Source organism: Molothrus ater, chromosome 10, assembly GCF_012460135.2.
Source record: "Molothrus ater isolate BHLD 08-10-18 breed brown headed cowbird chromosome 10, BPBGC_Mater_1.1, whole genome shotgun sequence".
Taxonomy (NCBI): domain Eukaryota; kingdom Metazoa; phylum Chordata; class Aves; order Passeriformes; family Icteridae; genus Molothrus; species Molothrus ater.
In genome coordinates, this window is record NC_050487.2 from 4,922,288 (window position 1) to 4,946,678 (window position 24,391).

At 44.1% G+C, this 24,391-nt stretch overlaps 1 protein-coding gene across 2 annotated transcripts in view; it reads right to left on the reverse strand.

Moving 5' to 3' along the window:
• The window catches only part of RYK (receptor like tyrosine kinase), a 53,613-nt gene that overhangs the window by 23,768 nt on the left and 5,454 nt on the right, over positions 1-24,391 (reverse strand). Inside the window, exons 2-8 of one of the 2 annotated variants that reach the window (XM_054515941.1) lie at positions 13,273-13,394; positions 11,479-11,578; positions 11,027-11,161; positions 8,795-8,851; positions 8,011-8,155; positions 4,013-4,114; positions 1,061-1,194 (exon numbers count right to left, since the gene is read on the reverse strand). In XM_054515941.1, the coding sequence (XP_054371916.1) occupies positions 1,061-1,194; positions 4,013-4,114; positions 8,011-8,155; positions 8,795-8,851; positions 11,027-11,161; positions 11,479-11,578; positions 13,273-13,394 (795 nt within the window). The remainder of the gene's footprint in view (positions 1-1,060; positions 1,195-4,012; positions 4,115-8,010; positions 8,156-8,794; positions 8,852-11,026; positions 11,162-11,478; positions 11,579-13,272; positions 13,395-24,391) is intronic. The other variant, XM_036389119.2, reaches the window with a different exon arrangement.

A 24,391-nucleotide genomic window follows, 5' to 3' on the forward strand; every position in this document is an offset into this window, starting at 1 on the left:
CTCCTTATGCCTCATCTGGCAGAGCAGGGCAGCTCTGCCACCAAACATCTGCAGCGTGGCTGGGGCACTGAGTCACTTCTAGTCAAGGGTGACTCCCAACATCCCAGCTCCAGGCAGCCCAGAGCAACACAAAGCACATCCCACATGCCAAGGAAGGTTTTTGCAGGGTCCACACTGGGAGTGAGCACAGAGCTGCCACCCCAGGGGTTCAGAGGCACGCACTGAACAAGAATGGGAACATCCTCCACTGCTGCTCAGACTAACACAAAGCATTCTGCCTCCAAAGGATGATTAACTCCAATCTCCAACCTTTGGGAAGTTTGATTTCTCAGGAAACAGAGACTTGAAATTGCAGCAGTAAAGGTGAATGACAAAGAAAATTAAATATTTAAGCCTATTTTTCAAATTCAGTTTCAACAAGAATCAATTCATGTTGTGCATGAGCACTTTCAAAGTGCACAGGAAACGAGGAGTGAACAATTCAGGAACTGGATGATCCTTGTGGGTTCTTCCAACTCAGGATATTCCAGGAAAACAATAATGTAGTCTCTGAATCTTTTACATCAGGGCAGTAATGATGCATCTACCAATTAGATTTTCCAAAGCAAAGTTATCAAACTGAGACATCAAATTAGGACAACTGAAGTTCTTCTGGGCTTTGGGTTGGTTTTGCTTTGATTTTTATGTTGTTAAGAGCAGTTCCTGTTGTGTTGCTAAGAGAGTTCCTGTAGGAACTCCCAGAAGTGAGTTACCTTGAGCCCTGAGTGATTCCCTTTCTCCTCAGCCACCCATCATTTCAGGGAGCAGGTGATTAAGACAGACAAGCTCAATGAATTACTGAGCACACCTGGTCACTCCCCCAGCCTAATTAACTCTGGAAGCTGCTTTCCCCACCTCTACACCCCAAATGCAAACATAACTCATCATTCCTCCCATCCACCAAAGCAACAAAGATCAGAAACATCATCCATGAATGATTTCTGTAAATAAATATCCATATATTTGTATTTATATATCTACAGCACGTGGTAGGAATGAAGTGTCTGAGAGCTGTAAATACCTTCTTGGAGCACATCTTTGAGGGTGATCCTCTCCCTGGAGATGGCTATGTCCTTCACTTTAGCTTTGGCCTCCATGAGAGTGACACTTTTCAGATCATTCTTCTCTATCCGTAATGTGGGATAACCTGAGGAGCCAGCAGAGCCAAACAATCCAACATAAATACCCTTGGAATGAGAACAGGCATAGGGCTTCACCCCTGACCACCTATGGCTCCACACACCAGGGAGCAGCACCACCTTAAATATATGTTAGATTAGTTTTAAAAATATTTAAGTTTTTAGCAAGAAAATACACAAGAATAATCATCTTCAGGGAAAGAAATTACACAGGAATTCTCTGTAGTGTCATGCAAACAACTTTGATTATTAACTCTGGGTGAAGGAAACTCCTGTACTGAAAGTGATCAACACTGCACTGCCCTCAGGAGGAGGAAATAGATTGTTGGAGAACTCAGAGCTGGGAAGATGCCTTACCCCAGCAGAACATTAACAAACTACCAGTGCCCTCTTCTGGCACTTCCAGCCATCTGGATACTCCAGTAGAGTCAGAAAACCCGGAATGTTTTTGTACATGTGTATGAATTATTAGAGAAATCTTGAGAATTACTCTGATAATAGTTTCTTCAAAATTTAAATGTTACCGAAAGCAAAATTATGCAACTGTGGAATGTTTTTTTCACACATCAAACCTTTTCTCTTCCTCTCCTAATTTTCACCATTTCCAGTGCTACTTGGGGTGTCCCAAAGCAGGTAAGAGACATTGTGAAACAAGGGCTGTCCCCAGCAAACAGGTGTCACTTGGGCACAGTGGCCACCACACTGGGCAGGGTGAGGAGGGTTGAGCCATCACCCTGGGCTTGGTCACCTGCCCTTGGCCAGAGGATTCTGGGGGCCAACATTCCAGCAACTGGAACTCAACCAAATTAACCTGAGTCACTTGGAAAGCCAAAACAAAAAATCTGAGGTCGACAGGATGTCAGCAGCTCAACCTGAGCTGGGATAAGACATGGAGGGGCTGAAGCGTGTCCAGGGAAGGGATCGGAGATGGGGAAGGGAATGGAGCACCAGCAGGAGAGGCTGAGGGAGCTGGAAAGGGGCTCAGCTTGGAGAAAAGGAGGCTCAGGGGAGACCTTGTGGCTCTGCACAACTCCTGACAGGAGGGGACAGCTGGGGGTGGTCAGGCTCTGCTCCCAGGGAACAGGGACAGGATGAGAGGGAACTGCCTCAAGTTGCACCAGGGGAGGTTTAGAGTGGGCATTAGGAAAAATTCCACTCCCAAAGCATTGTCCAACCCTGGCACAGCTGCCCAGAGGTGGAGACCCCACCCCTGGAGGGAGTTAAAAGCTGTGTGGCTCTTGGGGACATGGGTGGCCTTGGCAGTGCTGGGGGAACAACTGAACTTGGTGATCTGGGAGGGCTTTTCCAACCTAAATGATTCTGTGATTCTAAGAGACAGAAAATAAAAATGCTGGGGAGGGACTCAGGTGACAAGAGGGAACCAGCTCTAGGATAATTTGCAGGGTAAGGTCTCTTCCAAACTCTGTGAAAAGGAACTTTTTTATCATTTCTTATATTAAATTTTTACAAGCCTGTTTTTAAATTAATGCTTATACCAAATACATTTTAATGGCAGCTCTTTGCAAGGGAAAGATGAACTCAGATGACAAATAACTTAGGGGTTTTTTTTAGGGAGATACTGTACAATTTAGAAGTGAGCCAAATCTCTCCCAGAGGTGCAGTTCAACCTCAGGTAACACCTGCTTCCACACATGGGGAGGAAAAAAGGAGAACACAGGAGGGCTGAGATGACTTTACTGCTGTGCTCCCTCATCGTGGGACAGTCACTATCACCAAGTGCCATCAGAGAACAATGGGAGAGACTTTGGGGTCTTATTAGTTGGTTTAAGAAAAAACCATGTGTGTCCCTCTGCTGGCCACCTTCCCTCCAGCTGGAACAGTCCCTTCACTGGAGCAGGGCTAGATGGGATAGCCCTCCCTCCAGCAGACAATCATTTGAGGAGTAAAAGTTCCACAGGTAACAAATACATTCATAAACAACAGAATTAACTCAGAATACAGCTGAGAGCACTTGGTTTGTTCAACATGGAGGAGACTGAACGACCTGGTCCCAGTCTGCAGCTGGAACAGCTCTGAGCTCTTCTCTCTGTGACCAGGGACAGGAGGACCCCAGGGACCCAGGCCTGGAGCTGTGTCAGAGGGTTTAGGTTGGAGATCAGGGAAAGGTTCTTCCTCCAGAGGGTGCTGGGCACTGCCAGGGCTCTCCAGGGAATGGGCACAGCCCCAGAGCTGCCAGAGCTCCAGGAGCAGTTTGGACAACGCTCTCAGGGATGCACAGGGTGAGATTATTGGGGTGTCTGTGCAGGGCCAGGTTGGACTAGATCATCCATCCCTGTGGGTCCCTTCCAGCTGGGATATTCTGTGATTCTGTGGTATCAGGACAGTATCTAAACTGCTGCCACTCTTCCTTTCCTCTCACTGCTCTCTTCAGCTATTTTATATCATTTCAAGCAAAGCTGTAAGCAACAGGAGATGACAGGAATAACACAACCATCAGGATTCATGCACATGGCATCACCTGCTTTAGGAACTGATCCCAGGGCTGGGTGGACACATCCTGCTCTCTCTCCTCTGCTTGGCCTGCATGAGGTAGGCTCTTCCCAGTGTTAAAACAGATACTTCACAGCTACTGGTGAAGTCTGGCTGACTGCACTGAGTGCAGGGAGAACAACCCAAGGCACAAACACAGCCTCATGCTCACATGACCACTCACATCCTCCCAAACTCACTCCTGACTATGGCATGGCTGCATAAAACACACACGTGTGAATTCAAGAAGCAAGGTGACAGAACCAGAGAATTATTCACATTCTTCTCCTGCATTTGCCACCAAAGCAGCATGGCAGGAGGCTCTGTGCTTAGATTAACACTTACTGGTTACTGGTGTGGCATTGTTGGGTGTGTCAGCCCGTAGGTACTGCGTCGTCTGTGTGGAGGGCTGCGACAGCCCCTGAGAGCTGCTGCTGTCACTGATGCTGTGGGGAAACAAAAATGCACATCAACATCACTGCTTGCCACTCCAACACATTCCAAATTAACCTGTTGAGGTCAAAACCACGAGAGTTTCCAGGCAAGACTTCAAAAACTCTGCTCTTTTAAAGTCGCTCACATATGAGAATGTATTTCAGGCGACTCAAAAATCTTGGGACTAAGCATGAACAGCTTCCTCCTATTTGCTTCCCAGAACTTGCTCTGTCTTCTGGTAGTTCTCCCCACTTTGGAATAATCAAAGTGACAAAACATTCCTTGCCAGAACCACCCTGTCATACCAAGAACAACTATTACATCCCAGGAAAGATTTGCACACATTTCTCTCATGGCACTGGCGTCCCACTCCGACAAGGGCTCTATTTCACAGCCTGCCCTACTTTGTCACTCCCCTCCCTAAGGGTACCTCTTGCTCCTTCCAGCACCACCTAAAATGTGCTTTTTGAGATGCTTTCTTTGAGCAGAAGGACCCAGGGGCCCACAGAGTACTTATGAAACAGGTAAACCACAGCCTAAACCACAGCAGGCTCACTTCTGTCTTATTTTCATAGTCAAAACCCTAAAAAGACAGCTGTGGCAGCTGTAATAGACCAAAACTCCTGTTAGCAGGTCTGATGGCAGGGCCAGAAGCTTTTTTGTAGTTCTTCCCCTCCAAACACACACAAACATCTCCCACTTTGATCCAGCTTCAAGTGGGTTTTCCACTGCTGACTGTATTGGGAGGACAAAGAGGAAACTGGTTTGGGATACAACCTCTGCTTTGCCAAATAATCAACATTTAAGGTTTCTTGAGCTGCTGCTGAGCACTGGCCAAGCAGGGCCAGCCACCCCTGTAGGACTGTCAGGCATGGCTGGTGATGCCCTTCAGGCCCACTGCTACCTTTGAAGCCAGGCTTCCTTGAAAAACCAGAAATCCAAGTCCACTCTTCCCCATTATAGCACAGCCATGGATGAACCCACTGAATTTTTAGTTTGGAACAGAATCTACTGGAATCTCACAATACAAACTTACTCATTTATAGCTGGCCTCAATCTATCCCTGGAACTTTTTTTTTACAGTTATTCCCACTTCCAGGTGCAGGGTTCCAGCACAGCATTTAGCACGAGCCTAAAAACCACTGATGTTGGTCCAGCTCCTCCCCTTTAACTTCCTTCAGAGTTTTTGAATGAATATTCTTTGGTGCTGGCAACTTATTACTGCTTATTTGAACTGTTCCCACTATTGCACCCCCGAGCTGCCTCAGTATGATCCACTCTGCAGCTCCCCAGGAAGGAGAGTCTTGGCATGGCCACCACATCAAACACCAAGGCACAACTCGCATTTCCTTTTCTTGCTCTGGCTGGAAACTCCTTTTGTAACCTGATCACCCACTAGCCCTGCGGATTCCTTTGGCTGGAGGCAAGTGTGAGGAAGGAATTATTCTTTTAATGCCTGCTGCAAGATTGAAAAACTGCCTTTTGGGTTGGCTTTAACCAGTGAGTAACTAAACTCATTCTGGTTTTTAGGTTTAACTCACTTCCTGAGCTTCCTCACTTGCATATTCTGTCAGCTATTTGAACGATGCCTTCTTGCTTTAATGACTCCCATTATTCTGCTGTTAAGCCATGCCAGCTTTCCTTGGCACTTTTCCAGTGCCTTTGCTCTGAGGTTTGCAGATTTGCTGTGGACTTCCAATACAATGTTCCTAAATAATCCACGTGCAGCCTGTAAACTCGGCTTGAGCTTCCAGTTAACAACCCTGCTCAGTTTTATTTAGTTCTGGGGGTTGAAATTAAGAGCACCAGTGGGTTTTTCCAGGCTCTGTTGCTCCTGGGAGGTCATTAACCCTAATGACATTGTCATATTCCATTTAGGAACCTTTCACAGAAACAGTCTGAGATTATTATTCACAATCAAATCAGAAATTCTTGCTTCAAAACAAGCCCCACACCTCCTGAGTTTCAGGCACATTTTGCTTCTGTTACACCTTTGCTCTGGCACTCCCTGAGTCCATCCAGGCCAGGCATCTTCAGGCTCAAAAAATAAATCATCACATGGTGCTTGAAGAGCTAAACCCCAGGAGCTGCACAAACTTCATAAAATCTCACAATGGTCTAGTTTGGAAGAGACTTCAAAGATCATCTCATTCCAAACTCTTTCCACAGACAGGGAAAGTGCCCTGAATTTATCAGAATTTATACAGTGATTCAGAGCAAATTATTAACACCTGCAAACCACAAAGGACAAACACTAGATGGATTTTTAGCTTTATCTCCACAGAAAGTCAGTTGGTTTTTTAGGATTTTGACCTTGTATCTCCACAGAAATCCAGTGCAATGGAGTAGAGGGGAGGACATCTGATCATACTGCTGGGCTGGACACCTCAACACCTCACTATCCCACACTATTAATGGAATGTTCTTCCTTTCTGAATTAAAGCAAGCTGCACATCCTTTAACACCTTCAGCTGATTAAAACCCCTCCCTCAGACAAGCAGGCACAAAGGAATTGAGGAAAGCTGACAAATTCATTTGGTTACAATTGAGAAACCACAACTGCTCAATGCAGTGGCAGTGCCAAAGCCACATGGGCTGGGGACACCAGGGGAGGGAAGGGCAGGGAGGAAACTGAAAGGAACAGATGAATGGATAAGGAGGAGGATGAAAAGATAAAGCTACTCCATGAGGCTGCAGGCAGCACAGAAGCAGTTCAAGACATCCTTTAGTTCAAGATATCCTTTCACAGGGGTGACCACCCACAGGCTGTTTTCCAAAGGATCCAGTTTCACACTGCCTGCTCCTAACAGTTGCATCTGATGAAGGCTGTTCACACAGCCTCAGTCCACCTGCTTTTCCAGCCTCCCTTCTCCTTGGTGTTTAATCCCCACTCCAATGCCCTTGGACTCATGTTACAACTCCATTTTCCATGCATGTGCTACGTTTTTTCCTGATTGGAAATATATTTGAGAGAGCCCAACACTGCCAGTTTTATAACCAAGCAGTTGTAAAGCTCAGAGACTGTACCCTAAGGCTGAACTGAACACTGGAAAATCAATCAAAGTAGGGAAAACTGAAATTCAGTCTCCTGCAGGTGTCAGTAAAACCCAAATGTTTTCATCCAATCATGTAAAAGCATGGAATGGTTTGGGTGGGAAGGGACCTTAAAGCCCATCCAGTTCCACCCCTGCCACAGGCAGGGACACCTCCACTGTCCCAGGTTGCTCCAAGGCCTGTCCAGCCTGGCCTTGGGCATTTCCAGGGATGCAGGGGCAGCCACAGCTGCTCTGGGCACCCTGTGCCAGGGCCTCACCTCCCTCACAGGGAAGGATTCCTTCCCAATATCCCTAATATTGGGATATTTCCTAATATCCCCAGTATTGGGATTTTCACCTATTTCTTCCTAATATCCCTATTTTACCTAAGGTAAAATAAAGGTAAAAACTCTCTGGCAGTGGAAAACCATTCCCCCTTCTCTTGGCATTCCAAGCCCTTATGCAGGAGCCCCTTTAGGCACTGAAAGGGGCTCTAAGGTCTCCCTGGAACCTTCTCTTCTCCAGTATGAACACCCCAGCTCTCCCAGCCTGCCTTCCCAGTGAGCCCAAGTCAGTTTTTCCTGACAATCCCTGCAGACCTTATTCTGTCTGAATCTTCCCACTACACACAAATATTCTGGCAACACCTGAACAACCCTTCCACCTTATAAAGAGCAGAGCACCTGCAACTTGCAACTGCTGCCTTTCTGCAGCACAGCTCTCACCACAGCCCCACACAGGCAGCATCTGCTACAGCTTGGCACTGAGAGCACAAATTGCAAACCACCACACAGTGCTCATTTTGAGACTGAACTCCCACTAATCTGAGTAAATATGTCCCAAAACCGCCCTGGGAAAGCTAGAACACATACCTGTCATCCAACTCTATCCTTTTCATGCTATGGAGGTGCAAGACAGCCAGGATGATTGCCACCAGGAATATCACAGCACAGCACACACCCACGCTGATATAGAACACCCGGGTCGAAGTGGTGGGAGCTGCGTTTACAGGATCAACTGCAACAGATGTGGAAAAGTTACTGAATCCCTCTCAAAAAAGGAGAAAAACCAACAAAAAGCCCCAAAGAAACAACATTTGTTTGTTATGGCAACGCAAGCAGAGGGGCTGGGGGCAAGGAGAGGCAGGAGCCTCAGCCATCCCAAATGTTCTGTAAGGTATCCTGGAGAACAACTACCCTGGAAGAGACAGTGGGAGGTAAAGAGAGCACTGTGCACTCTTTCCCACTGCTTTCCAACAGGATTTTGGAGAAAACACTCCCATTTTGGGTATTATGGAGCCACAGTCAGCCAATGATATTTCCAGCTAGAAGAGGAGGAGGAAACTACCTCATTCTTTTCCTTCAATAGTGATAAATTGAAACAGCAAACCAGACAGGTCCCAAGGTCAAGAAAATAGATCAGAGCCATGTACAGAAACCAGAGCCCCTAAGATGTGATACAAAAGTTGTTACAAGACTTGGAATAGGGTTTTTTCCTCTTCACCAGTTAAAACAATTAATTACCAGAAACCCACTGCAATACTGGGTATAGTACAGACTACCTGGGGATTGTTTTCATAGGGAAAGCTGTGGAATCAAAGCACATAAAAAGTTTTTCAGTTTTTAAACCCCAAGTTGTACATTCAGGATTACTTACAGATAGCCTTGCTGCTGTTTTTATCAGCTGTTGGAGATTTGACTTCTGGTTCAAGCTCTAAAGAGATGAGAGAAAACCATGAAGTTTGGAGCACATTTATTATCGCAGCCCTTCACATTGGCTCAGGTATGGAAAAACAGATCTGCTTTTCCAAAGGGAAGAGCTGATTCAAGGACTACACTAATCCCTACATTTCCATTTAAACACCTAACCAGGTAGAATTAAAATCACACTGAAACACATGTTCAGGGAGGCAAAACTTGAACCCACTGAATCCTTGTAAAACCCTACAGCTTGTCCAAGGTCCAAAGCAGCAGAAAGAAGAGGTACAGAGAATGTGTTTGCTAAGGCACTAAACAAAGACCTCACAGAATCAGTTCCTACAGCAGAGAAAAGCATTGCTGGGATGTTCAGTGAAGACTACCCTGATCTTTTGGAGGAAATCCTGGCTCCAGTCTAATGTGGCTCACCCTAGGAAGGGGTCAGAGATGCAACCACAAGCACTGTGCCTTCTCAGCTGATGCCAGTCAGGAGTCAAAGAGTTAAAACAGAAGGATGGAAAAGGTGATGTCCATTTAAATACTCATAAATATGCAAGTGAAGGCAGGAGGACAACAGCTCATGTGTGGTAGCAGTCCTTTAGAAAGTGGGCAAATCTTCATTGAGCTTACTCTGAGTCTGGGTACCAAGAGGGGCAGGGCAAACCTGGGCAATGCAGGAGATGCCTCCAGATGAACCCTCCCAGAGGATCTGCAGGCAGCTGAGGGAATCCCATGGATTTCTGAAGCTGCACAGGCACAGTCCCGCTTGCACACCCCCCTTCCTGCTCTCAGTTGTGTCCAACACAGCACAGCCCCTTCCCACTCCTTGTTGAGCCAGTGCAGCTTAGGAAAAAGTAATCAAAGGGAATTAAAAATCAAAGAGTTTTTCTTTTTTTATCCCTTTTTTGAACTTGAGGAGGAGCTATCAGGAATGCCCTGAGCAAAACCACTAGCAAGTTCCTGCATATTCCTAACTTATGCATTAAATTCAATCAGAAAGCCCCATATGCTCTACACACATCAATACACACCAAAGAAAGACTTTTTTTGGTTTTAGGAAGCTGCAGAAGTCTCTGTAAGGAGCACTTCTGATGGTTCAGGCAGTGGCTCTGTCTCATCCCCAGTGTGGCGCTTCTGGAAAGCTCCATCACACATCCACAGCTCAGTAAGCTGTGAATGGCTCAGCAGGGCTGACTTCCCCCACTTGGAGTATTTGAAAAAATACCCAGGAAATCATGAAATAAAGGTAAAAACTTCAACATTATCAGCCAGACTAATTTTACTAGAAGGAGAAACACACTTTGAATTAAGAATGGTCTTCCTGAAGAAAGGAACATGAGTATCCCAACATTATGTGCTACAAGGCATGGTTGACTCTTCCATCCACACCTTCCCCAAGCTCATCCTTTGGTATTTATACTCAAGAAAAGTGATAAACCCCTCTTTGGAAAGACAGCTACTGTCCTCAAAGGCTCCAGGTAAGCTGAACAGAGGCAGAAAGAGCATGCAAAGAGAGGTGGCCATCCCCAAATATTGCCTAGGAGTGGAATACCACAGGCATTTTTAAGGAGGGTACAGCTCTTGGAATTCTCCAAAATAATCTTCTCCTGATGCCTATGAAAATACTAGAAAATCCTAGGAAAATTCTAGAAAGCAACAACAGTAAATAGGAACAATCTAAGAATAAATTATGCTTGCAAATTCCCAAGTGGTAACACAGAAGAGTCAATTAAGGATTTCCAAAATCTGGATTATTTCCCAAGATCATTTTGTACTTCACATCTAACAGACTAACACCTCCTACACTCACTACACAGCTAATTTTATCACAACTGATAAACTAAGTAGATTTTCTTGGTAATTTTTAGAACAGTTTGAATTCTCAGAATGTGGCAGCTTTGAGGGAACTGATTTCTTCTTTCCAAACAGAGAGAAAATGTTTTTTGTTACATATCCATTAAAAGCTCAGTCAGTGTAGTGGAACTCTTGGGGAAAGTTGGTTAAAGCAGAACTTGATGAATGAACAAAAGTCCTCATTCCTCTCTGAAAGGCAGGATTTCACCTGGTTTCTTCCAATCCTCCCCAAAATTTACTGTTTTATTCCTGTCCTGGATCATACACCATCCCACTCCCTTTTCCTATCATACTTAAACAGTAAAAACTTTAAAATATCTGAAACTTAATCTCTTACTCTTGTAGCACATTTTCCTTCGTTTGAAATTTAAAACTGTGATGTTTTTGGAGGAATTTATTGTTAAGTTGAGCTGCATCAGTATTGTGACGTCAGAGTCGAGTCTGCCGGTGCAGGAGAGTTCGACACGGAACACTGTGAACACAAAACAGGGGTTACAGGGGAGTGGGGCACTCTCAGACTCTGAGATGACATTTAAATAAGGGCCTTTTGAGATTATGTTTATGAAGCACATTACAAACATCATAAATTATCACATTATAAAGAACTCTATACTAAGAAATGCTATTTCAGTCTTCACGCCTCATCACTTCAGCTACTAGAGCATTAAAGGACATGGATTTTAAATTAATTGTTGTCAGTTTTATTAAGTGTTCACAGATCACTAAAACTGCATTTGTGGCTAAATGACCATTATTCATCCATCAGCTGGATGGGGGTGGGGAGTTTACCTGAGAGGGTGCGAGGAACTTCTCCTTGAAGAGAAATGTTGGCCTGGGGCAGAGCCATAGCCATGGGATCATGGACCTGAAATCCCAGTTTATACTCAACCTGTAACAACAGATGGGAGAGAGAAAACACATCAAAAATCTGTTCTGGAGTATAAAGAAATGCAACACCCCTCTTCATAATTCTTCTTGAAAATAAAAACCCATATATTTTTTTCAAGGAGTGCTGGTAATTTTAGGCATCCATATTCCAAGTTTCTTAGTGACATTTTAGTATCAAGACTTTTGTGACAGTTCAAATGAAGAAAGCCAAAACAGAAGCTACTCTTGAAATCATTCCTTAAAATCTGGGGTAGAATTCAGAGTGCTTGTATTAAAAAAATACTCCACAAATTTCACTCAATTATACTTTTAAACTCGTTCAAAAGTCAGTTTGTTAAAGCTGCTAGAATTCAAAAAATTCCCCCTCCCACAGTCAGTTTAACAAACAAAACTGCTTAGAAATAGTTTATTCAACTATAGTCAAGATTTTGTTTCCACTTAAGAAGCTGACTCTGCAAACATTCATTCAAAAAAAAAGTACAGGACCTACTCTAAGTCATAAGCTCCTCTTGGAAATTCATCCTACCCCTCCACTCTCAGCTGAATCAATTTGTTTGACTTTGTGCCAATAGTTAGTTTTTCCCCTTTTCTAAAAACATAATATGGTTCATTTCTGTTATCAATTTATTTTTTAATCAAGATGCCAAGGGAAGAGACACAACCCTGTTTCTGAGCTCCTCCAAGTTGCACTACACCAGGTTAGAGAGGAGGATGCTGAGGGATGGAACCCCAGGAATGGGAAGCTCCAAAATTCCTCCTCAGAATTCCCAGCCAAGCCCAAGGAAACACAGGGCAGGGCCAGCAATGCAGGGAGCCTGGGCTGAAGCTGTGACAAAGGAACTCCTCTCAAATGACAAAGTGACTGAACTGCCACTGTGCATGTGGAATATGGCATCAGAGCTGGCTGGCACTCAACCCAACTCCACTGCAGGCCAAAAGTCACTCCACTTAAAAAGTTACACCTCAAAGGGAAGAACAATAGCAGGAGGAAGCTTCAGGACCTGCACTGGTGGACTTGTTTAATACTACTGCTCCTGCTGCAGCCTTTCCTACTTAAGGGCAGAAGAAGAACCATCACTCAGGTTTAAAAGAACAGAATGAACATCTGGCAGAGACTAAACAGATCATTTCATATATGAAAATAAATTGTTAAGTAACTGGAAATGTTTCAGAATGTAAGAGCATACGCAATCTCTCTGACAGCTGCTGCTGCATGCTCCAGGCACAGTGATTAAGTGACATAAAAAGCCTTTCCATTTAATCAGGGCTCAGTAACAACACACTGGATGCTGCTTTTATAGACTCTCCTTGTCTCCAAGCATATGTTTCTAGAAATCTCTACAACAATTGCTCTACATATGATTGCCAGAGGCTTCAGATCATGGCTGCCCTCCTGTGTGTCCAATGCACCAAGGGAAGAGATTCCACAGACAGTGGCTTGTATGCATACATGGACCTCGCCAGGAGCAAGAAGTATAAAATACTTTGAAATAAGCGTTTCAACTTTCTAAAATAAGGAGCAGCTTGGACGTATGCCATCTTAACTTATTGCCTGCAGTCATATAAATAAGTATTTTGCACCTTGCATATGCTAATCTTTTCAAAGAAAAAGGCCATTAAATGATAGCAGTGAGTATTCACCAAGCAGAAGAGCTCATGTCTCCAGTACCCAGAGCAGAAGTCATGCCTGCTCACCTTGGATTTGGCATGCCAGGTGAAGTGGAGATTGTTGGTCTCGCTGGGTATCAGGAGATTGAAGGACAAGGCATAGTGATTAACCACATCATTCCTCACATAAGACAACTCTGCATCCAGACCTGTAAGAAGAAAGAGAAGAGTAAGACAAGGAAGAACAGGACCGAACACATTGGAACAAGCAACTTTCAGGACCAGCAGCTCCACTTATATCTGCATGTTTAAGCAAACACTTCCTCCAGCCCATAAATTCCAAGGCAGGTTTGGAGACCAAGGCTCACAGCCAGCAGCTCTCACAGTGCTCCAAAACCTTACAGAGCAATCACTTCAGAGAGGTGCCACAGCCTAAGGAACAGGTAAAAACTGGAATGTAATGGAAGGAAACACAACTTTTCACACAAACATCCAGGAGAGTCATTACAGGCTCTCCTGAACATCCCCTGTTCTGCTTCTGGGAATCACAGCTCGTTTTATTTACAACTGCGCTCACTCAAACCAAACAGTTCTGGATTATCAGTTGGTTAATCACAGGTAATTCCTTCTGGAATAGCTCATTTCTTGAGCCTGAGACACCTAGGCAGTATGGGATTAGCTTCAAGGAAATTAGATTACAGAATCACAGAATGGTTTGGATTTAAAACCCCTGCCACAGTTTAATCAGAGGTACTGGGGGTGGTAAGGGGAAGAACCCCAAAGACTGGATGCACGAAAGGAATCAAGATAATGGAGTAATCCCAGGGAGAAATGATCTCAATGAGATGTTGAGCAGAAAAAGCTGCAGGTGCTGCTCGAATTGTTTAATGTAAACAGCCTGAGACAGTTCTTGTACACACAGTCCCTATTTCCACTTAAAAATAAATGGGAAATGCAAAAACGTATCCACCAGCAAAAGAGGGAGGAGGGAGAAGCCCACACAGCCCCAGAAACAAAATAGAATTTTGAAAACACATAAAAGCAACAGCAAACTTCAAAAATCCCAGCCTGGATCATTCTTACATGTCTACATGTTTACACATGAAACCCAACTCAGAGTAGGCAAACACAGGAGTGTGGAGAAGAGCTCACAACTATCAGACACTTGGCATTAGATCCAACCAAGATGGGAAGGTTTAAAGGTAGAATTTTCATTCAAATGAATGCCATTAAGTACAAATAATTTTTAAAATTAGGGAAACAATGTGAAACAATGCAATTGGAACAAGGAAGCTGCCTCTGGAATAAGGAAAAGCTTCTCTTGTTGACAAATGGTCCCAGCAACCAGAGGTTCACAGAAACAATTCAAAATTTCAGGATGATAATCCTTGATTTAATAGAAACTTTGTAGAGGATCTGGTCATTGTAATCAAACGGGTACACAGCAATAAAATTGCCTATTGCAAAAACCCAGTTTCCTAAGAATAATATAAAATGCAATCGTAACTGAAGCTGCCAGAAGTATCTTAATGTGCAATATCATCCAAAGGTGTACAAAACCAAGTTACCCAACAGAAAATCAAATCTCTAAGCTTTAATAGTGGTACAACACTGAGTAATTCCATTTTATAGGACATCAATGTTTTGTGCCTGTACTGCCAGAAAAAGCTCCACACTAATAGGAGACACTAATTATATGAATTTCACAAGCAAAATGTAAGAGCTTGATGAGCATCAATGCTGTGCTGTATTCAAAGTATTATGCTTCAAGACTGGCATAGAAAAATAATTCCAGAGGTTTTGTACTACAGCTCTGAATTTCTACGAAAAGGCAGAAGATTGTCTGGCTCAGAGTCCTGGTCCCATCAGGGAGCTAAAGAAACTGCCTAGGGAAGGACTCAAACCCAAGGACACAATGACACTTTACCAGCAGACCCTCCGTGCTTCCAGTGTTTGTGGTCACAAACTTCAGGAAGTTCCTCAAAAAGGTTGGAGTGGGACCTTTTAAAAGGGGCTGGAGTGCCAGGACAAGGGGGAATAGCTCCCCACTGCCAGAGGGATGGGATATTGGGAAGGAATTGTTCCCTTAGAGGGTGGTGGGGCCCTGGCATAGGTTACCCAGAGAAGCTGTGGCCGTCCCATCCCTGGAAGTGTCCCAAGGCCAGGCTGGATGAGGCTTGGAGCAGCCTGGGTTAGTGCAATGGTGTCCCCTGCCCATGGCAGGGTGTGGGATTGGATGGGCTTTAAGGTCCTTTCCCACCCAAACCTTTCCATAGTTCTGTGACTAAACTCACAGGCAGTATCTTCCAATCTCTTCTCACTAGATAGTTTTTCTCCTAGGAATCTGGGTCAATGTTTTCCCCAAGCCTGGAAACAGATGGATACACCCTTGGGAAATGTTAGTTTCAATACAGCAGAGTCATTTCCCCTTTTAAGCTTATCAATGATTAAAACATTTCCCCTCTAGCACATCTCTTCCAATCAGTGAATCAGACAAAATTCCTTTTCCCATGCACAGCTAAGAACCAGGGTCCTCCCCAGACAAGCAAGCTCCCACCTCCCCAGCTCCAATCCACCACAGGACAGATCTGCTTCCAGACCATCCTTCCATTTCTAATTTTTCATCCCCTCACTACCTCCCCGCCTCAATCCTGAATTCCCCAAGCACTCTGTCTGTATAATTTATCTCTATCAGGCCAGCAAAACACACAGAACTTTGCAGCTGAACCTGCCAGTGAGAAAAAGCCCCAGCCTGTGCTGCAGGCAGGCAGCCAGGCAGGCAAGTGTGTTCTGCAGCCACAGGGGAGCCCAGGGCTGATCCTGGGAGCTGCACCAGCCCTTGGGGAAGGCACTGGGAAGGTACAGCCAGGTCAGGAATCACACAGGGCACTGCAGAGAACACCAGCGAGAGCCAGAGCTGAGGTGTGGGATCTGAGTCTCACCGGGACAGCTGAACTCAGAACTGCTTTAATTCTGCATTTCCCCCTTTTCCTTCAGACTTGCAAACTTACACAAGCCTGGCAACATTCCTTATTTAAGCCTTCAGCAAGCCAAGTGCAAGGAGTCAAGCTGGTACTATGCAGGGAGAGAAAACAAGTGGGGGAACACTCCTCAGTGAGTTGAACTCCCTGGATTAGTGAGGATGCCCAGGAGCATCCCACACTGAGGGTGAAACTGCAGCAGCACTTAGATGGAGCTTACACTAAAACAGTCCTGTGACTTCATCAGATGCTGTAAGGTTTTTCCAAAGCATGCTTTGGACTTGGGTAGCTTAGAAAAATGGTATCAAATGAAGCAGATCACTGCCAATACACAGCCTAAAGCAGCAACCCCAATGTTTCAGTTTTTTAGTGTAAATCTCTTCCAAACTCAGCAGCAGCATAACATGCAGCAGCTGAGGTAGCAGGCTGCAGAGGAAAAGAGAAACAAGTTCTAGTTTCTCAGTTGTTTCAGATTTCAAGAATGCTCAGTAAACTACTAAACCTAAGCCTCCTTACTGGTGGGTGAGGGGAGGGAAATGAGAAATGAGAAAATGTCATTCTGCAAGATGCTGGGTTCCTCTGAAGGTGCTCAATTCTTCCTTTGCACTATGTAGGGTAAATCCAAGATGGATTAATGTTTTATATCCTAAAAGGAATAATAAAAGGAGAAAACAGGTGGCTCTAGGAGGAAAACACAGATGCAACACAAACAGCTACAGGAAATTGGCAGGTCCTCAATAATTTTCTAGGCAAAGTGGCAAAACATAAAGAAAGGGGTAGAGAGCCCTACAAAGAAAAATCACAAAACACAGAGGAGGAAAAGCAGCTTCTGTTGGTTTAAGCAGAATATTGGTGATCAATTCTGACCAGTTTGAAAAGCTGGGCTGCAGCTTTGCTTTGGCAAAGCTCCCTAAACAAGTCCATATGCAGACAAGGCACAGCACAGAAGGATCTGGTTTCTCCTTACTTGGACTTGACTAACCTACACCAACACACATGAAATCAGTTCAGAGCAATGCTCTGCTGGATTTCGAGGCAAAACCACCAACCTTTTACCCAGGCAACCTCTAAATCTCATTATTAACTTCCCCATCTTTGTACCTTGGGCACAGACTAGAAAGAATAAATTAAAGTTGAAGGCAAACAAAAAGGTAAATTTAAGCAGCAGCACAGAGAAAGTCTGTCATTCTTTGCACTGTTTAACATAACAAAGCATCTGAAGAAGCTCAGAAAGGAAGGGGGGAGGCCAACTTTCATTCCTAGATGCCAAGGATGCTGGGCAGCCCTTGTGCTCGTGACAAAATTGAATCATGTCAGCCTAGCAGCCTAACAAAATACTTCTTTTCAAATGTCCTTCTGCAAATGCAGTCTAGCTTCGATTCTTTTTTTTTTTTTTCATTTTAAGCACAATATACAAAAGAAACTTGCCTCTGCCATCATGGGAAAAGTGGGGTTTATTTTTATGAAGAAAATATATCCTGCAACATGCACCAGTATTAACATATTCTTCTTAAAGATGACAGCAGTGTTTAAAAGTCTCTTACCTGAGTTTCCACTTTGTTACTAAATCACTTGAAATCTCCGTAACATAATTCTGGCAGATTTCTCTTAAATGGGGAGATACAAAATGAGTGTGCAATGCAAGAGTTTCCCATTATATTTGCTGCTTTGCAAAAAGCAGCATTTCATTAACAGCAGTCTGGTAACAATAGCTCACAATTATCTGTCCAGTGGCTCCCCAGCAGAGAAATGACTGAAGTTGGGGGTTGTTTTCTTAATGCTCTAGTCTGTAATTTAAAAGAGTTTCTTCATCAGCAGCTGAGAAATCTCTGCAGTGTGACATCAAACCACCACAGCCCACCCAGAGCAGAGCCACTCCTGATCCTGACTCACAGCCACTGAAACCAATTAAAGGCAAGATTTACACAGTTCAGTGAGTTATGATCTCTATATAAATATTTTATTTGTTCTATTATGCACTCCAGAGAATGAGGCCTCTGCTCCTGAGCTGCTCATGTGGGTCAGTCCTCTGGCCACAGCAGAAGTTTCCACGCCAGGATGAACACTCATGTGAGAGAGGACAGACCCCAAGGTTCAACACCCCTCCAACACCACTCCCTCCCAAGCCTGCTTATCTCACCCCACAAACACACTGGATTCTCCCAGCACTGGATAACTTAGCTTGCTGAAAAAGACAGCTTCTTTTTACCTCAATTTTCCTTTCATTTCAAGTGCACCGCCCTAAGTCTGAAACACTGACTTTAAATGCTAAACTTTGCTGGTTTTGCAGCATGTTCTGCAAATGTCCACTGGAAAATACAGCCCAAACAGAAGGAAATGTGACTGCAGAATTAAAAATCAGCTCTTGACTACTGAAGCTTCCTTTTTTTTTTACAGGGCAGAAAGAACACGTTCCCAGAACAAGCCTTATTAGTTTGAATGTGCTTATAATTCAACAATCAGCTTTGCCCAGGGCTAAAACTACAGCTGGGAGTTCAAAGATACAAGGAAAAAAATGCAAACTGATCCACATGGATCGATTTAGTTTAGAAAACAGCAAACTACTGGGAATGCAATACTAAGCCTCTGAAAATACTGACACACAAAAAACTACTTACATAATATTTGTGCATATCCAGTGTATACAATAATAAAGTGAATTTTGTTTTAATAAAACAAGTAACTGACCACAGCCTTCCACCTGCATTTTTACTTAAGCTTTCCACAAAGCTACAGTCTGTCAGTTAGAGCTGCTGGGCAGGATTTTGGGCTGAAATACTTGTTTTTTAAACACCTTACACGTTGGGAGTCTGTGGAAAAGATGACTGATGAAAAATAAAAGAGGGCAAAAACAAGTTAAAGCTTCAGCAGCGTGGAGATGATGAAGAAGCAGCTTTTCAGTCTCCTAACACAGGCACCAGGGACTGTCCAAGGATGGTGATCAGTGTCAAGCCAAGAGATAAAGCAGCAGCACAAACCCAGCAATACTCACACCTCTGCAAGCTCACCCAACTCCAAGGAGCAGCAGCAGAGGGAACATGGGCTGTGGTTATTGGTTACCTGGGCAGAGTTAACTTCTCATGAGCTGGAGGGGGAATACAACGTGCAAGGCATTCAATTTGAGGAAATACCCAACATAACTTCAAGGCAATTAATGCATCCTTGAAAACCAACCAAGACTCCCCGGCAGGAAATCTTAGCAGGAAGCTCCCAACATCCAGCAAATGGGAGAAAAACTCTTCGCTGAGAGCTCTCATTAAGTCCTTGTGAAATCTTCACAGGCAGTTCACCCCCAATTCACCTCATTGATACTGTTAAATACAATTTGCAAATTCAACACCCGGGGCAAATGGGATTTTTTCCACTGAAAGGCCTTTTGCAAAGTCAGAGGGAGGACTTCACTTCCACAGGAAGAAGCTCCCCTAGGAGATGCCACCTGCTGAAGTAATCAATATTTAACTCCACCCATACTAAATAGAAGATATTTATTGTTCCTATGACCCACCTGCTTACCATTTATTTGTCTCTGAACAGCAACAACTACATTTCAACCACCTGCTCGTTCTTCTCTCCTTCACCTACAGAAAAAAAAAATCTCCACTTTTCTGCTAGGTAGGATATAAAAATGTCTGTAGAAATAGTTAAATGACCCTTCTTAATGGGGAGATGGGGAGAAACCTAAACCAAAACTGTTTATCTCACCTCAGAACAAACCACAAGTGAACTCTGCTCCTGACAACACCTTTCTAAATGAAATTTGGCCACTGCAAGAAAAAAAAGAAAACCTAGAAAACTCACCAGAACAGCAGCCACAGTTGCTGTTAGTAGGCAGGATGGTGCACATGAGTTACCTGAAGCACCAATTCCAAAGAAAAAATGCAGCAGAGATGAACGAAATGGATACTTGGAGGCAGAGGAAAATTAGTGGCAAGGATTTACACACAGGGCAAGGAGAAATGGGACAAGTGAGAAGAGGAATGGCACAGGTACAGGGTTGGAAGCAACTGAAAGGAAACTCAGTAATACAAAAAATAAATCTAACTATGGAACAATATAAAAGAACTTTATTCTTAAGTGTACTTATGAAATAAAAAATTAACTTAGCAGCTATGGCAAATCTCATAATTACTGCAATACGAAGTTTGATGCTCCTTTTGAATTAGAATGAAAGCAAACACTGAAAATAGAAAAAAGGTTCCCTTCTCATGAACTGCAGCTGCCAGAGCATTGCTCTCAAACTAAAATCTCTGATCAAATGCTCAGTAGTTCCCCAAAGCTTTGGAAGGGAGCTGCTGTCACCTTCCCAGCTAAAACACCAGCTCACAGGTATGCCAGGTGCCATTTGGGCTCGTGAGTAACATGTGTTTGTGGTGTTTCAGTGTCACCTACCCAGAGAAATTGTGCCATTGTATTTTTATTTCATTTAGTTACAGCCATGCACCCACATGTTGATTTAGTTATCCCTGTAGACAAGACCCTAAGTCACCTCCAGAACAGTGTCTGGGCCAGTGCCAAGGCTATTCAAGTAATGAGTACCTGACAGAGCACAAATAAATTTAATATTAATTACGAAGAATAGACACACCCCCTCCCTCAGTGCATCATGTGGGAAATGGATTTATATAAAATATTTTAAATTTGATTGAAGGTTCATATAGTGTGTATTTGTATGTAAATTTTGAGATGAAGAAATGTTGATTTAGAAATGTTATGGAATAGGATAAATATTGTTGAGAGAGAAACAGAATTAGAAATAAGTTTTAAAAGGTGGTTTTGTAAAAAAGATTAGATATTTTAAAGAAAGATATTTTAGTAGGATTTAGGAGAGGTAATTTTAGATGATTGATTTTAAATTATTTGTAGGATAGTGTGGTAAAAGTTGATAGGTTAAGAAATGTTTATAGTGTATTGTAATTAAGAAATAGTTGGGTTTTGATTGTAATGGTGTGAATTGTAACATTTGTATTGTTTTATATTTTATATGAGACTGAAAATGGAATAAAAGTTTTTAAAGCACCAAAAAAACCACTTCAGATCCCTCAGCTTTGAAGTCTGTACTGCTGGTTCTGTGCCCAAAGGGATTGCTGAAGGGATGATGGACTGTCCACATCTTTTTGAGATGCTCTGAACACTTTGATCAGAGTGATACAGATTGTTTAACACAAAACCAAGCTCTGAACAAACCAAGCCAGGTCTGTTCACTCTTGTGGCCATCTCTAAACCTACAGAGCTTAGTATTTTTTTCTTTTATTAGGAATTACTCTGCAAGGCCATCAACTTATTTCATAAAGGCCCAACCAGATTGGAGAGGATAACCATCATTAGTTTATCAGCCTGCTCTAGCTTTCCAAGCTGCAGCTCCCATGCTTGTGCTCTGCTCTTTCCCAAGCAGCGTGCTGAAATCAATATTCTGGTTAATTTAATTACAGCTATTCAACACCCAGTAAGTGGCAGGGAAATTCTAAAGCATCACATTAGTTTCATGCTGTTGCTTCTGCTCCCAGCTCTCTGGAGCAGTCAGTGCAAATATGTGAGTTATCCGCTTGAAAGAAGGACAAAGGCAGCGATGGAAGAGGAATAATGCCTTTGAAGCCTCTGCCATCGAGCCCTTTGTGCCATCACAAGGCATTTGCAGAGAGTGTTAGCATTCATCCCGACATGGGAGCTGCTGGTGCTGCTGCCATTCTGGGGGAAAAAGGGAAAAGAGCTCAATTCAACAGGCACAACTCATTAAATGCACTTCAGCCTGTACTCCCTGCTCTCATGGCTGAGACCTCTAGTAGGATTCAATCCTGCACACTAAAGTACAGAGGAGTAAATCTGACTCCACTGCAAGGAAAGTAGGAGCCTCCACGATATTCCAGTCTGGAGAGTTTCAGGTAGGAATTAGTCATCAAGTCATTTCACTAAAGCTCAGCACAACCGTGAATCAACACATTTGGAATTTGTCTCATTAATTCAGCTTTTCCAGTATCCAAACACAACTGTGAATAGCAGAAGGGGAGGAGAAAAACACAAGGCTTCAAGCTTTAAAATAGCCAGGGTGTACAGTACAGCTGCCTCCACAGCTCCCACTCTCAGGAAAACACCACCCTGGGATTTTCTGTGCCTGTGAACATGATCCCTATCTCCTTTATTTCCCTCTTCGCGGGTGGTGTTTAGGAGCAGTTTCGGTCCCTGCCTTCCTCTCAGTATCCTGAGCCTTTCTTGCTGGCTTTTCTCATGCATGCAGGGAGCTGTGCCTCCATTTCCTCTCTTTCGTTTCCATTCTGTCTGTGCACTGGAGGGAGAAAGAGACCAAACAATCAGCAGTGATAAATAGGATGCTGCCAAACAGAATGCAGGTGTAAAGTCCTCCTCACTGCAGTGAGGAATGCAGCTTCGGGAATTTTTCCCCTCATCACCACCAGGACAGCCTTCAGAGGTCAGGTTTCTTCCAAGTCCCTGACACACAAATGTTACAAGAGCCACAAACATTTATCACTAGACAGACCTTGGCCTCTGGGGAGCTGAAATGGCTGTTTCCTCCCAGGCCTGAGCACAGACAGAGCTGCACCAGGCAGCCCAGCTGCACTCCACCCCTGCAGTCCCCCCTGAACACGGATTTCCAGAAGGAAAGAGCCTTCTCCAGGCAGGATTCAGACAGAGCCCTCAGCACTGTAAATCCCAACACATCAGCTGATGTGGTAAAGCAGGATTCAGAAATCAACCACCCACCTCAGCAATGCTGAGCAGATCAACACACACAAGGCCTGAAATTTATTTCAGACTTCTGCCTTAGTGGCATCACAGAATATGGTTCAAAGCAATCCTAATCCAGGCCAGAGGCTGCCTCCTCTAGGAGGAAGGCCTTCCACTGGCTATTTCAAGCTTCTAGAAGCTTGTTCTTCTGCAGGTTTGCAAGCTTTACCAATATTGCAGTGGATTATACAATTTCACACATCCCCAAAGAAATGTCACTGTTATTGGAAGTGTGCAAGCTAAAGGGGAGGTAACAGAATGGAAGGGGACAGAGGAGCCCCAACTGCAGCTCATTCTCAGAAGCCCCAATATGGACATGAACCATGTCACTGGGTCAAATCAGACAGACAGACACCCAGGCACAGTGGGAGGCTCCAGAAGGAACACAGGTAAATCAGACAGACAGACACCCAGGCACAATAGGAGGCTCCAGAATGAACACAGGTAAATCAGGCAGGCACAATGGGAGGCTCCAGAAGGAACACAGGTAAATCAGACAGACAGACACCCAGGCACAATGGGAGGCTCTAGAATGAACACATGCTGCTGTAGGGAACTTGTCTCAACCTGCTGCTGCTGCACAGCCCCAAAGATCTGCCTGTCCCCAGCCACACAGCTCCAGAGCAGGCTGGGTACAACTCACCCACAATCCCAAACCCACCGTACTGCACACCCATCACAGTCTGTCAGTGAGCTAAAGGACTTTACAGAGCAAGGTAACAGAATTATTATCCTAAAAACAGCACCTGCACTTCACTGGATATATCAGAACATTTTCAGCAGTTCAGTTTTGTTTCAGTGTGTGGTGTCTGCCAGGATTAGAAGTACACTTTCCATCCAGGTGTGCACCTATGTAAATCTTCCCTTTCTACTGGTGCCATGAAGTGGGATTTTGTACTCCTGCAAAGACAGGCATGTGGAACACTGAAAAAGTACAGCCTGCAAAAAGCTTCTGTTCTTCAAAGCCAAGCACTTAAAAGCTGTGAAATGAAGATTTCAGAACACATATACAAGAGAACCTGAGCCTGAACTGTAACTCTTGTACCACACACACACCTGCTTCTATACCTTGGAGTACTCAAACATCTGCTCCTTGGGGGACATCTCCTTCATCCTCCTGCAACCTTAGAGGCTCTTTGCTGCATTTTTTCCAGTACCTGTGAGTTCCCCAACTCCCATGGAAAATGATCTTGGGTGCTGCTAACAGCCCTCACTGAGAGCACAGCACTGGCTGGCTGGTGGTGCTTCAGGCTGTGATTCTGTCCAAGGCAGGCTGAGAGGGATTTTAACAAGGCCCTGAAGCTTTTCAAGAATCACAAAGAATACACACTTTCAGCTCCCTTTCATAACAATCAGGCAACAAAGGAACAAGAGGATTTCCAGCCACTATAGATGCTGTGCAAGTACCATAAAGCACTTTTGATGGGAACTCCTGTCTGTGGCCAACTCCCCAAAACAGTGACATCAACAAAGATGTTTCACAG